Consider the following 13,694-nt stretch of genomic DNA (forward strand, 5'->3'; position numbering starts at 1 on the left):
CACTGATAAACAATTGAACTTTAATCTGCAAAAAAACTAAATACTTATACAATATATAACATATTTTTCTTTTAAGATGTGAATTGCTTTAAGTTCTAGGTAAATTTACTACCTTCTAGCTCCTAAGATGATTACTATGCGATAAGATCTAGCCAGTCAGTCAATTAATCAAGTATAAATACGTCATCTATATACATATATAATGAGTTTAGAATAATGCCAAAATTAATTTCTTTAAAATTTGCATAATATAAATCAATTAATAAGACAAGTTCAGGGTCAAATAAATGTAAGCTCAAACTAATTCAGTCCGTCAATGAAATGATTGACTCTTAGCTCACCTTAATCTAAAATACTTAAGCGAGAGCTAAGAGTATATAATATATTTGAATATATATATGTATATGCTCTCGTCTGATATCATCGGATAAACCAGGATTAACTTTGTTAATTAAGCCCAAACTAAAAGGCTAAAGCTACCTCCAAGACTTTTAAAATTACTTCACTATTCTACTATAAACAACTTCCTATTTTTGCCAGTGTATCATATCTGTATGATATCAGTATGTTTTACAGCTCTGATTCCCTAACAAAAGACAGCGAAACTCACTGACGCTTTTCACTCAACTCGACTCAGCTTAGCTGTTGTGATTTATTTGATGCTGGCTCCCGGCCTTATGTAAATATTTGATGACATTTGTACGGGCGTTGCGGCTTTGCACCCCTTTCTTTCTTGCCGTGTAGCTCATTGAAAATTCAATTTATTTTCGGGGCAAAGCGAAAAGAATGAGAGATGAAGAAGACGCAGCAGAATAGGAATTTTAGAAATTTGCATTACTTTTGGCATTGATTTGCCCCTTGGCCACACTAGCTGTGGGCGTGACGGGCAGTGGGCGTGATAGCAGCTGCTTCTATATCTTTTTTTTTTCGTTTTTTTGTTGCCGTCTTAGAACTTTTGTAAATCATGGCGCAATTGTCTTAATTCGAAAATTGCAGCTTCGCAGCTGTCGACAAATTGTGGCCATGCACGAGCACGCATCTGGCAATGATAATGTCGTATCTGTAGTTCAATTTGTGAATGTATCTGTATCTGGAGATGTACATATCTCGAACTGTATCTTCGCGATGATTCGGCTTGAGTGACAATTGCGACATCGTGTTTGCTTATCTGCGTGCACATCGCAGCAAACGTTTGCCTGGCTTACCGAGTGAAATATGACGGACGCTTGACGCTTGACCTTTGACCCTGAGCAGCGACCGCGCTGAGCTGTGCCGACCGGCCGGCTTGCGTGCCCCAGACCAATAACAGAAAAATTACCGCTGCATAACTCATTGAACGCATTGCGAAGCAACATTTTGTTGCTTTAATTTGGCTTTAAAATTTTATTATTATTAATGTTATTAGTTAATTGCATTTTATATACATACACATAAACAATATACATATATATATAAATTTAATACATAAACAATATGATATTATTTGAATAATTTAATTATGCGTTGCCTTTTGTCATGTGATTAAACCGCAAAGCGTCTGACTGAAATAGGTGTGCATTAAACCAGTTGGCGTTTACATTTGCCACACTGAATGATACAAAATAAAAATCCAACAGCAACAATAATTCAAATGACAACAAGAGCAACAACCACAGCTTAGACAGACTGGCAGCATCCGAGCTGAGATCACGTGCGGTTTGTTTGTCTCACAAGCTGCGGCTGTCACTCTTTACTTAAAATTTAGCACAAAACCCAATGTGAAAGCCATCTAGAAAAAAAATCGAATTGAAGCTACCTCGTATTCATTATGAACTCAAGATAATTAAACAAATATTTGTATACAAAATTAAGCAATAAAAAGACATTTTTAAAGGGTATATTCAAGTTCAGCATTCTAGCTTATTTGGCATCAGCTTTAGGCAAACAAAGTTTGATGTTTATATTTTAAATTTGTTGATAGAAATATCTATTAAAAATGTGCATAATCTAGTCAATTGGAAAACTAAATAAATAATAACAAAATAGGGTATCTTTGAGTCCAACACTTACACTTTACTCTATACTTTTTTTGTTTAATCAAGTCAGTTTCTTGACTAAAATTCTAGCTTAGAGCAAATTCAGTTCTATAAAAAATATTTTATAAAATACATATATACTTCTAACAAAGTTATGTAGGGCATCTTGCAGTCGTGCAATTCTAATCGCGTACATTGTATCTACAATATCTAGACTCAACACCTAGCTATGCATATTTTGGCCTTGTTTTTTTTTTTCAGTTTACACTGACAATTGACAGCTGCTTAAATGCGCTAAACAATTGAATTCACTGAATTAGATGAGCTTCATTTCACCTGAATTACAAATATATATATTAAATATAATATACACATATATAATGTGTATATAAAACAGGTAAATATAGTTTAATTTGATTTGCAATTCTATTGAAATTATCAACAAATCGTAGCACGTGGCTACCATGATTAGCATCTATTATTTATTATTATTTAGTAGCAATTGTAAACAGAGACAGAGACAGTGACAGGGAAAGAGACAGAGACAGATAGAGGGACATAGGCGTTTGCCTCTGTGTTTACAGAGAGCGACAGCTCAGCTAATTAGAAGACTAGACGATTTGTTGAAATGTTAATTATGCTTCATTTCGTTGTAAAAACTGTGTCAATTGTTGTAAAAACTAAAATGGATTTTCCCATGCCCGATAGCCAATACAAAATGTGATTGATATTAAATTGGATTTTCAGTGCAATTAAAATTGCATTTGCCAATTTGTCAAGTCAAATGTGAATTAAGTGAAAACATGAATGATTTATGTATTTTCCCAATACAGAACATATCTGGACTGGCATCAGTTTTTTAATAGAAACAGATTTGTGTCATGACTTCAGCTAAAGTTATATATAATGCATAAATAATACATTCACCATGTCATTCAGATTCAGTTTTTCAACTATTTTTACTTCTAACTATCCATTTGTTTGCTTAGCTTTGCTTGCCACGCTCTCCATTTTAATCGAGTCAGCTGATAGCAACACCAGAAGCTGATATAGATAGAGATCTTGCTTGAATTTGTATTCGGATAAGTCATATGTAAACAACAAAAAAATAGCCTAATTGCTTGTTATAGCAAATGTTTGTTAATAATAAAGAAAAGAAAAGTGAAGAAGCCGAAAAGAACGACTAGCCAATGCTCTTATTGAAGTTAAAATCAGTTTTTAATTGCATAAATGCTGAACAATTCAATAGGATAAATATTTTAAATAATAATAAAAAATATTTGAAAGGGTTAAAATATTTATTAAAAAATTTAATTTAACATTTTAGCATTGGCAATTGAAATTTGTATGGAAAAAATCGTATTCCATTGAGTGCGGAAGGCTTTGAAAAAAATTGTTATTTAACTGTTATAAAAATATATATTTTATTTATTTTCACAGCTGACTTCAATGCTCAATATTTTCCATAGTGCACTTAGCCAGCCGTGAGAGCATTGCAAAAAAGTCTCTTTAAATTGAACTTATCAAAGTTCTTCTAATCTTGAGCATTATCTATGGGCAAATAGTCTCCAGTGTTTTAGGCGTCACTGACAGAGCTTTTCTTATTATCAAATGGAGCCAAATAGTCTAAGTAAATAATTGAATTGTTGTCAGGCAAGAGGCAGTGTTTTTTTTTTTTCTATTATGGTGAGAAAAAACTATAGAGAACGTTAATCGAAGTGTCAAGAATGCCCGTTAAGAGGGATAGACAGCTGCTATTTGTCAGTTTGTTGTGAGCTATTATTTACGCTCTAACAGCTGCTGTTAAACGGGTTGCATAATGCGAATGCTAGATGTATTTAAATGTGAATTTACAATGCAATCACTCATATTTTATGGCATATACTATAATAAATATATACAACCATATATGCATTGCTACAGTCATTCAACTTTATGGACACTCAAAAAAAAAAAAATAAAATAAAAAAAAATCGAATACTAATCAATCAATAGATCTGTTTGTGGAATGAGTTAAACTAATCAATTTAACTACTTGAGTGGCTGTCATAATTCATACTAGAGATAGTAGAGTAGAAGCTGAAAACTTACCTCAGACCCAGAGGCGCGTCACGTCAGTATATCAATATCCGTTGAAAGAATTTACAATGTTATCTCCACACACAATAAATTTAATTGCACTTAATTATAAATTTATCAATTTGTGAATTATGTGAGCTACACAGCTAACACGACAGCGATTCAAGGCACAGATTCAGCACTCGATATGGAGTAGAGAGAGAAAGATATACCATACTATGTGCATGGGATATATATATAACACTGATTTATGCCTTATTTGGGCTTTAAATTAACACTTCCGCAACGCTCGAGCCGCCGGTTGATTCATGCTGCTCACTTGAAAGATCACGACAAATGTGGACTAGCCGCAGCTTAAGTGCCATCAATTTGGCCAGCAAATTTTTTTTTTTGTATCTCTCCTTGTTGCTGCCAGGCGCCACACACAAACCGAACCGCACGATCGAGCTGCACAAGCCCAACTGAATGAAACTGAACTGTTCGACTGATAAGACCTCGCACTCGATCTAAACACACACAAACGCAAGTGACTGAGAGAAAGAGTGTGAGAAAGAGAGAGAGAAATGTCAGTGTGTGTGAGTCGATAAAACTAAGGTATCGCATGCGATAAGTGTGGGAGTTGCATGCGATATGAGCTGGAGTTGGATGAAAATGCATTTCGATCTCACTTTGGCTAATGTTTAAGGGTTTTTATAGGAGGTAGTACTACATAAAAATTAATTCTACATAATATAGCTATCTGGGAACTTTGACTACTCTATTTTTGGAAAAAAAAAAAAATAATAATAATAAATAAATAAATATAAAAAACTTTAGTCGTTCGTTCAATTTAATTCTACATCTCTACCATGCCTTGCTTCTAACTAAATCAAAAACTAAGTAACATATTAAATTTATTGATTCAAACAAATAAAAATATATCGTATATACGTCTATATTACGAATATCAAAGGCACAAGGCTATTGAGATGTACAGTCAAATTTAATTTAATCACAGACCCGGTTGCTTGCTTTCAACACCCAAAACGTATTTGAAGTATGCCGCGTTCAGCTGCTCGAGGAAGACGAAGGCAAACACCGTGTGCGGGCCCAGACGGCAGAGGTAGGGCGTGAAGCCCTTCCACAGCGAGAATACGCCCTCGTTGCGTATCACACTCATGATGACGTCCAGGGTGCCCTTGTACTCGCGTTTGCCATCCTTGATCTTCATGTTCTGTATGCGCGTCTTGGCCATGTCCATGGGCATCGAGGCAATGGTGGTCAACAGGCCGGAGCACATGCTGGACGCAATGTGCAGGCCAAGGCCCTCATTCAAGTAGCTCTTGAAGAGGAGCTTGAACTGTGAATACGATGCCAGCTGCACCATATTCACGATCATCGCTCGCGCCACTGTCGGTGCACAGCCACGCCACAGGGCGAAGACGCCCTCCTCGCGTATTATCCGCAGAACTGCATCGCCGACATTCTTGTATTTACGCCGCTGATCCTCGGGCAGTCGATTGTCGGCCATCATGCGGATGAGCGAGACCTCGGCCGGATTGCCGACAACAGCGCCGCAAGCGCCCGCAACGACGCCCATGGCCATGCTGGAGAGCACATTGGGCGGCTTTTGGTACGTATTCTGATAGTACTCCACCTCCATTTGATAGACACCCATGCGGGTCGTCGTGTACGTCGCCTGCCGCAACAGTCCGGCGCTGATGCCATTGTAGAATGCCAGAAAGCCCTCGGACTGGAACACCTTGGCAATGCAGTCGAAGGAGCTTTTGTACTCCTTCTTTCCCGATGCGCCGGCCACTTGCATTCGCGTCTTAACCAGATCCAGCGGCTGGACTATAACCGAGGCCATCATGCCAGCGGTGCCTCCGAGCACATATTTCATATAATTTGGTATAGTTTTACCGTCTACGGTGTGCACGCCCATGATCGGAGATCATGTAGGTTAAACAATTGGGAATTTCGATCAGATTTTTCAATAAGTTTGCTATCTCTGTGTATGTGTGCTATGAGTGTTAAAACTTTACTCGAGAAACAATTCGAAATTATTTGAAGTCTGCTGGTAAAATTGGCCAGTAATTGACTCGACTATGGAGAACTAGAGGCAGCTATGGATGGGATAGGTGGATAGGAATAGTTGAGCTGAGCTTTATATATTATATAAACAATTATAATTGGGTGGAATATAGAAGGAGAGAGAGACCTAGAGAAGAAGACCTAGAGCGAAAGAGAGAGAGAGAGAGAGAGATTGATAGATAGGGGCAGAGTGAGAGAGAGAGAGAGAGAAAGGGAGATTGATACTTATAGATAGAGGCAGAGAGCGTGAGAGAGATAGAGATTCTGATACGGAGACGTATGTCTGTTAGAGAGTGACAGAGAGAGAATCAGAAATTCAGAGCGAAAGGTAAGAAGAAGAAGATAATGATGATAAAGAAGAAGAAGAAAAAGATAGGAGAACACTCGAAGTAGATACAGAGATGAATTTAATCTTCGTCCTATCTTTAATAGTTGCCAAAACAATTAGGCAATCCAAGAGATATTCTCTTTAGGTCAGTTGACTGTTTCGCCTGTCATATTTAGGTCCGTGCAGCATTGAATTTAATTGTGGCAGTTAACGCTGCGGCAACACCAACACACAACAGATCAATTATCGTGGCCATATAATTTTCCGCACATGTTGGTTAATTATTGAACTTTGGCTGCCACGCCGCCCCCCTCGAACGTCCTACGCGCCCACACACACACTCCACAAATTAACAAGGCGCAGTCGACTGGGCTCATTATCGGAGTTTTTGCATTAGATGAAAAGCGTTCGCATTTGCAATTAGACGAAGGTACAAGCCACAATAGCATTTTAAGCAAAAACTGGAGCAAGGTGGCTGGGCCCCGGGGGGCGTGGCAAGTAATTAGACATCGCCAAAAAAAAAAAAACAAAAACACAAATTTGTGATGTCAGCAGTAGAGGGAGAATATGTACTTGCCAAATAGCATATTGGCAACTCATTGCGGGCTAATTAAGAACTCATGCGGCAGCAGAGCAACACGCAACGAAAGCCAACAACCAAGACTCGGCCAATAACAACTTGCAACGTTGTTGATTTTCGCATGGATCAAACAAAAATCGCACGCAGCAGTGGAAAATGTCGACTAATTAGTGGTAAATGGTGTGTGTATCAGCTAAGCGCTGCCAAAATCAATTGCATACTTCCATTCAGCGCAAAAAACAAATCCAATTATGCAAGTGAGTGGGAGCGAGAGAGAGAGAATGACGGGTTGCAGTTGATGGCAATTATGTTAAGTGGTTTGCGTCTCAGCTAAGGAATAGCAAATATGTGTTGCCTACTTTCAGGCAGGAAATAAATTGGATGTTCATATAAATAAAAGGGGGAATAGAAAATCTGAATTCAACTGAGTAAAAAGCAAATTGATCTTATGACAATTAAATCTTATAAAATGAAAGGCTGGGTAGCCTGGGTGCCGTCTAATCACAATTCAAATTCATTGCGTACTTCTGAGCTCCATTTAATAACTTATCAGATCGGAGGAAATCAGGCAGTCGAGTAAAAGTGGGCCAGCAACAGCAACTGTAACAACTGCCAATTGTGAAAATTTTAAATAAATATTTGAGCAAATGACAACGAGCCGGCTTCAACTACTTGCGTCTATAAATCAGATCATATCGGCAGCTGGCTTTTGCGGTCAGCAGGCGAAGCGCCGAGACGGCAGCCCTACAAGCGTGGCCAGGAAAAATGCAACGTGAAAAATTTATAAAAGAAGAAAAAAGCAAAGGCACAACAACAGCGAATGTTGACAACAAGATCTGTGTGATAAGCAAGGAAGATACAGAGAGAGAGAGAGAGAGAGAGCGAGAGAGAGGGATGTAATCGTAGCAGCAGAAGCGCAGGAAAACCGCAGAGCTCTGCTAAAGCTGTAGCTGAAAAGCAAAATGACAATAACAGCTGCAATTCAAAAGTGTGTGAGAGAGAGAGAGAGGGTAAGCGCAAGAGGGGGACAGCGTGTGAGCGACAAAAAGCGACTGCGAAAAGTACAAACGAAAAAAGCGAAGCATTAAGTGGCGAACCGTTAAGAAGTCATTGGGTAGACTAAAACCTGAAAACAGCAATAAAACGACGACAGCGTCACGAAAAACTTAATGCGGCAATTGCCGAAGTAAACAGAGCAAACTATGAGAGAGTAAGCAACAACAAGAAGAAGAAGGTAGCGTAGAAGAAGAGTTGTCAGAGAGTGAGAGCAGCGCTCAGTTAGAGAGTAAAAGTATACAGCGAGAGCGCAGCGAAAGCTAAGTGCACAGCACAGGTCATCGAAATAGAAACATGTTAAAGAAACAAACAAAATTGGAGAAAAATGAAGTTCTACAAAAATTATTAAGATTTTGTAGGTTAATTTGCAATTTAGCTACTTGTATTAGTATTACAGAAATATTTCTATGTTAGCCTTAGCTTCATCACAGCTTTGTTTGATCAACTGTAAATGATAAATTCCATATATATGCATATGTATTGAAATTTATTCAGCTACTGTCATCACATATAAATAATACAATAATACACAAAGCCAACGATAGAACAACAACAAACGCTGTTAAATGTGTGTCAATCCATTCCGGTTTTCCGTTTTGTCTGGCTTCACTGTAAAGGCCGCTGATGCTGCCCAAAAAAAGAAGATGAAGAGAAAAAAAAATAACAGGCACGAAAAAAACTACCTAAAACGCACAATGCAATAAACAGTTATTGTTAAACAATAAATCAAATGCTGAGCGAGAAAAAAAATTCTAAACGAAAGACTCTAGTCACAAACCTGAGATCATTGACGTGCGCTCTCTGCGAAGCTCTCTCGCTCTTTGGCGCTCTTTCGAGCTGCGACACTTTCGAACTCGTTTTCGAACAACTAAGCTGGCGCTCAGCTGCAGCCGAAAACTTTGGCCATTCGTCAGTGAACTGTCCGCGCTTAACGGTCTGATCGCGGGCATCTCTCGTTTTACAACTCGCTGCGTAGCGTCTTCTTCTTCGCCGAAGAACGAACGTTTTACAAGCAACAACAAAGCAAGAAATGAAAAGAGAAGAAAAAGCAATATATAGAAAGAAAATTTAAAGCGTCGCCTCTTTGCATTTTTTTGTTTATCAACGCGTGTGTGCGTGTGGCGCTGTGCCTGTGTGCGTGTTACCATTTGCATTTTCGGGCTTTCGTCTTGTTTTCGCCTCCAATTGACGTCGCGTCTGCTTTGCACTGCGCGTGCAGTTCCGTTCCGATCCGATCAGTTCGGTTCGCCTTCAAAAATTATTATTACCAATTGTTGTTGTTGTTCTCGCGCGTGCTAAGAAAGGCAATAAAAAAGTGCAGCAAAATTTCACTTAAAAAGTGCTCGAAAAAAGTGTTCAAAAAAAATTGAAAGAAAAAAAACGGCACAAGTTCTGTTTGCCAAGTTATTAACATTGTGTTCATAATTCCACTGTCTGCACAAAATACAAATAAATATTTACAGAATACAAGCTCAAATAGAAAGCAACCAATTTTCACAGCTAACACAGCAACAACAACAACAACAACAACAACAGCAGCAGCAGCCAGAGCAACAATAGCAACAGTATTCAGCATCAACTAGCGGAATAATACATGAAACTTAAATAAAAGAGGTATGTAAATGCCAACAGAGAGAGATGAATTTATGTTTATGCATAGCAACTAGAGCTGCAACTACAGGAAATACTACAGTAAAATAGAAAAAAAAAATAAATAAATAAAAACAAAAGAATTCTTGTGCATATTCGTTCGTAAAGCTTATATTTTAAGGAAAGGTTTAGGAAAATGCGAAATGTGGATAATAAAGTAGTCTTTTCATAAAATATATTAAAAATAATTTTATATAAATTTTAATATGGTCCCAAATTTTAATACTCTCTTATTTTTGATTTTAAATTTTATATTGCTTAGAAAAAAATGTTGTTATATATATTTAATTCAACTTTTATTGTTAAGTTGTCTTATAATTTATAATATGTATTTTTTGATAATTTAAAATTTTTGTTTTAATTTTTTATATACATATAAATTTTTTTTTTTTTTTTTTTTTGTTTTTAAAGAAAAATTCGAGTTTAAATATCTTTTACATATCAAAAGAATTGTCAACTGCAATGCTTGGCTGCTCCACTTAGCGTGCGTTAACTGTAGCTCAACTGGATATAACAGTTCGATTATTTAATTGACACGCGGCGCTACAGGAAGAACGAGTAGAAGAACCAGCCATAGCTGTAACTGCAGCTTAACTCTTTTCAAATTGTCAATACTGAAGTCGAGATCTCTATTTTCTCTCGCATTTTCTCTCCATTGCCCAGTCTAATATATTCCATTAATACATTTCTTTTTCGTTTTTTTTTGGAAGACGATTTGATTTGCATATCGCATTCATTCAGTCAGAGCATCATAATTTTCCCAAAATGAATACCCAGTTGGAGTTTCGTTTGATTGTCAGTTTGGTTTGCTTGAATCGATTTTCATATTGTGGTCTCTTGCAACCGACAAAAAATACAACAGCAACAACTACAACAACACTTGTTGCTGCACGATTGAACTTTAAGCCGCATTCTTTGCTGTCTGCGGGCCGCCTCGATTGGTCGCCGTTGGTTCAAGCTGAAGCTGGCCAATTTTTGTTTTTATTTTTTAGTTTTTTACTAAGCAGAGGCTGCGACTCATTCTTCGTGGGAACTCTTTGCACTAGTCTGTCTGGCATTTGGCTGTGCGGCACACATTTTTTTTGCTTTGCTTTTTAGTTTTTCTGCTTTGGGTTGGTTAGTTAGTTTAGACTAGACGAAACTGGCTTTTAGAACAGGAATTTCCACTCCTACAACAAAACAGAGAGTGCTACTTATTGACATTTGGCGCATGCTCCAGTAGAGAGTATTGTTGCATGGCAGTGGAAATGGGATTTTAATGAAATTACTAGACAATGCGGGAAAGTGAATAGGGTAAGGGTAGGTTAAGGTATAAATTTCTTAAAGACAAGAGGAAATTTAAGGGTCTTTGAAGGTATTATTAAAGCATTTATTAATTTCTTGACAGATTTTTTTTAAAGATGCCTATTATTATTCCCTTCCCATTTTGCAATTGTAAAAAATATTGTTTTTCCATTTGTAACTCAAAATTCTTTGATTTTTAATCGTCAACAATTAAGTACAAAATATTAGAACTAGAACTTAAAGCAGAACTTAATTACGAAACTCACTTAAACATAAAATATGAAGAATTTGAAATGAATTTGTTAGACAAAGATTTCGGGCCCAAAGATCACGACCTTTTTGGTGTGTGAGCTGCGCGGCTTTGGTGGGGTAGTGGGAGCCTTCACAGGCGATGTGGCAGAGGCGGAACTGCTGCTCAAGCTGGAACTGGAACTGGAACCGGAAGTGGAAGTGGAAGTGGATTTGGTACTGCTGTTCTTTTTGCGTCGCATGCTGCGCAGCTCGTTCCGCAGCTGCTCCTTGTAGACGAGCTCCCGCTTGCAGGCCTGCAGCTCCTCGACGCTGCAGTGCTTCAGCTGTCGTATCGTACGTGAGACGAGGCCGTCGATAATGTGTATCTTGCAGCGGGAGAGCCGCGTCGGTTCCGCATGCCGGCGCGTCAATTCGCTCTGATACTGAAAGAGCAAGTAGCCAACGCTGGGACGAGCACCGCGACGATGATTGTGGCTGTGATTCTTTTGGCTTTCCATAATTGCGAGCTGCTCGTCAACTGTCGGGACTGTTGCTGTCGCTGCTAGGCAGGCTGAGCTGTGAATGATGTCCTTTGGTACTTTACCAGGATTATTTATATGTGTAGCGGTGATTTCGTTACCTGTTGACCTGTTCGCGTAATTACCTGTGATTCGTGCAAACTGAACAAAAATAAATTCTGTGGCTTTCGTCTTGTTGTTAGCCTGGGCAAAACCCAATTTTTCGTCTCTTACAAATCTTGTTAAATGTTTCGACAGCAATCGCAAAGCTGGTGTTTGTGCGTGTGTGTGTGCCGATGTGTGGGTGTGGGTTGCTTTTGATTTGTTTATTGCACAGCAGCAACAAATTTATGGCTTGACCTTTGCATAAATACATGAGTCTATCTCGCTGTCTCTCTCTCTCTCTCTCTCTCTCTCTCTCACGCTCTCTGTTACAAAATTCACGGCTTTTAAAATACACAGAAGTGAAGCATAAAAGTGAACGTGTTTGAGTTGAACAACTAGCAAATACCCTGCCTAGTTGCATTGTGGGAGGATGTTTGATAATTATTAAAGGAACGTTCTAGAAAGGAAACTTTTGGCTTCATGTAAGGACTTTAAATTTTAAGTGAGGAAGCAGCAGGTAGCCTGAATTTGACTCTCAGCATATGAATATTCATATATAAATTAAAATTAGCTTCTTTTACATTTATGCATTATTTTTGTAAATTTTTTTTATATCATTTGATATTCCTAAAAAATCATCCTTTAGTATATCAAATTTATTTAAAATTCATTTCTCCATTCGCAGCAATTTAATTTTTGTAAATATTTTTCATGCCCCTTCAGAATGGTCTTAACTCTTATTAGCTTGATGCCCGCCTCTTGGCACTTTGCCCATGGCCTAATAAATGCGCTTAAATTTGTTTCGCAGAAATCCTATTTATGCAGTTTACAGAATTTATTCGCAACGCGCTTGACCCTCGCACTAGGAAGTGCTTATTAAATATTTATTTATGAACGAGAATTTCTCAAAATGTAGTCCAAGCATTGCCTGTCTAATCCACTTCATTCCCCCCAGATGCCAGCCCACTGCGGCTCGGCCCCATCGAAATTAAAATTTACTTTAGCGCACGATTATAATTTTCACTTAATTTAATTGAGCTGTGGATTGCCGACAGAGCTGCAGACTGCAGACTGCTCTAAATGCGCATATTAACTAAATTTCTACTTAATTATGTTAAAATGTTTGCCGAAATTTATATGAAGCACAATAAAATGGATAAAAATGGAAAAAGAAAAGTGAAAATTCCTGCTGCTTCATTGTTTGTCTTTCACTTCAAGCGCTAAGCGCTGCGACTTGTCAAAATTCTTTTCAAATATGCTCAGCTGCATTAAGCCTACAATAACAGCAACGCGAGCAACGTTAACCGTAACAACAATAACAATTATAACAATGTAATGCATATATATATATGTATATATATACATATATAGAGCACACTAAGCACTTCGGAGTGAAAGTTCGAGTAGGGCGCTTAAACGTTTAAATATATATTTTTAATACCTGGAATGCCCTTCAGGGCGGGCTTGCTAGGCTTTATAATTGAGTTGACTGCATTTTAGATTAACAAGAGTTTGATGTGGTGAGTTAGTTGATTTATAGAAATATATAGGGTTTAGGAGAGGCAAAACTATAGGAGGGAGAGAGCTTGCACTTAAAGTAAGATATTAGAGTGTCTAAGACTGAAACAATTGATAAAGTAAATTGATTTATGTATTTGTATTCTATTTAAGCTGCTTTAGTATCGAAAAATATATTTAAATATTTTTTTTTACATATATATAAGCCCAGCTCTCTCCATGTCAAGCTCTACTTCATTTTTGCCAAAAATATTTAC

General features: G+C 37.7%; 3 protein-coding genes across 3 annotated transcripts in view; 1 reads left to right on the plus strand and 2 right to left on the minus strand.

The window, feature by feature from the left end:
- Positions 1 to 5,028: 5,028 nt before the first annotated feature.
- On the minus strand, positions 5,029 to 6,140 carry LOC108650602 (mitochondrial 2-oxoglutarate/malate carrier protein). Its single transcript, XM_030390935.2, has one exon. It carries the CDS (start codon positions 6,016 to 6,018, stop codon positions 5,086 to 5,088), a length of 933 nt encoding a protein of 310 aa, XP_030246795.1. The 5' UTR covers positions 6,019 to 6,140; the 3' UTR covers positions 5,029 to 5,085.
- Positions 6,141 to 9,023: 2,883 nt separating this feature from the next.
- The window catches only part of RhoGEF64C (Rho guanine nucleotide exchange factor at 64C), a 126,063-nt gene continuing 121,392 nt past the window's right edge, over positions 9,024 to 13,694 (plus strand). The window contains exon 1 of the mRNA XM_089260159.1: positions 9,024 to 9,745. The gene's annotated coding sequence lies outside the window, so the exon portion shown is untranslated. The remainder of the gene's footprint in view (positions 9,746 to 13,694) is intronic.
- Positions 10,496 to 12,128, minus strand: LOC108652590 (uncharacterized). Its single transcript, XM_030390929.2, has 2 exons — positions 11,937 to 12,128; positions 10,496 to 11,872 (listed from the first exon to the last, which is right to left on the minus strand). The coding sequence occupies exon 2, from the start codon at positions 11,812 to 11,814 to the stop codon at positions 11,368 to 11,370; it is 447 nt and encodes a 148-aa protein (XP_030246789.1). The 5' UTR covers positions 11,815 to 11,872; positions 11,937 to 12,128; the 3' UTR covers positions 10,496 to 11,367.

This window comes from Drosophila navojoa, chromosome 4 (genome assembly GCF_054131105.1).
Source record: "Drosophila navojoa isolate 15081-1374.11 chromosome 4, UAZ_NAV_1.0, whole genome shotgun sequence".
Taxonomy (NCBI): Eukaryota; Metazoa; Arthropoda; class Insecta; order Diptera; family Drosophilidae; genus Drosophila; species Drosophila navojoa.

Bases quoted from the DNA above. Each gene is read 5' to 3' on its own strand.
- LOC108650602 (XM_030390935.2), bottom strand. From the start codon at position 6,018: ATGGGCGTGCACACCGTAGACGGTAAAACTATACCAAATTATATGAAA.
- LOC108652590 (XM_030390929.2), bottom strand. From the start codon at position 11,814: ATGGAAAGCCAAAAGAATCACAGCCACAATCATCGTCGCGGTGCTCGT.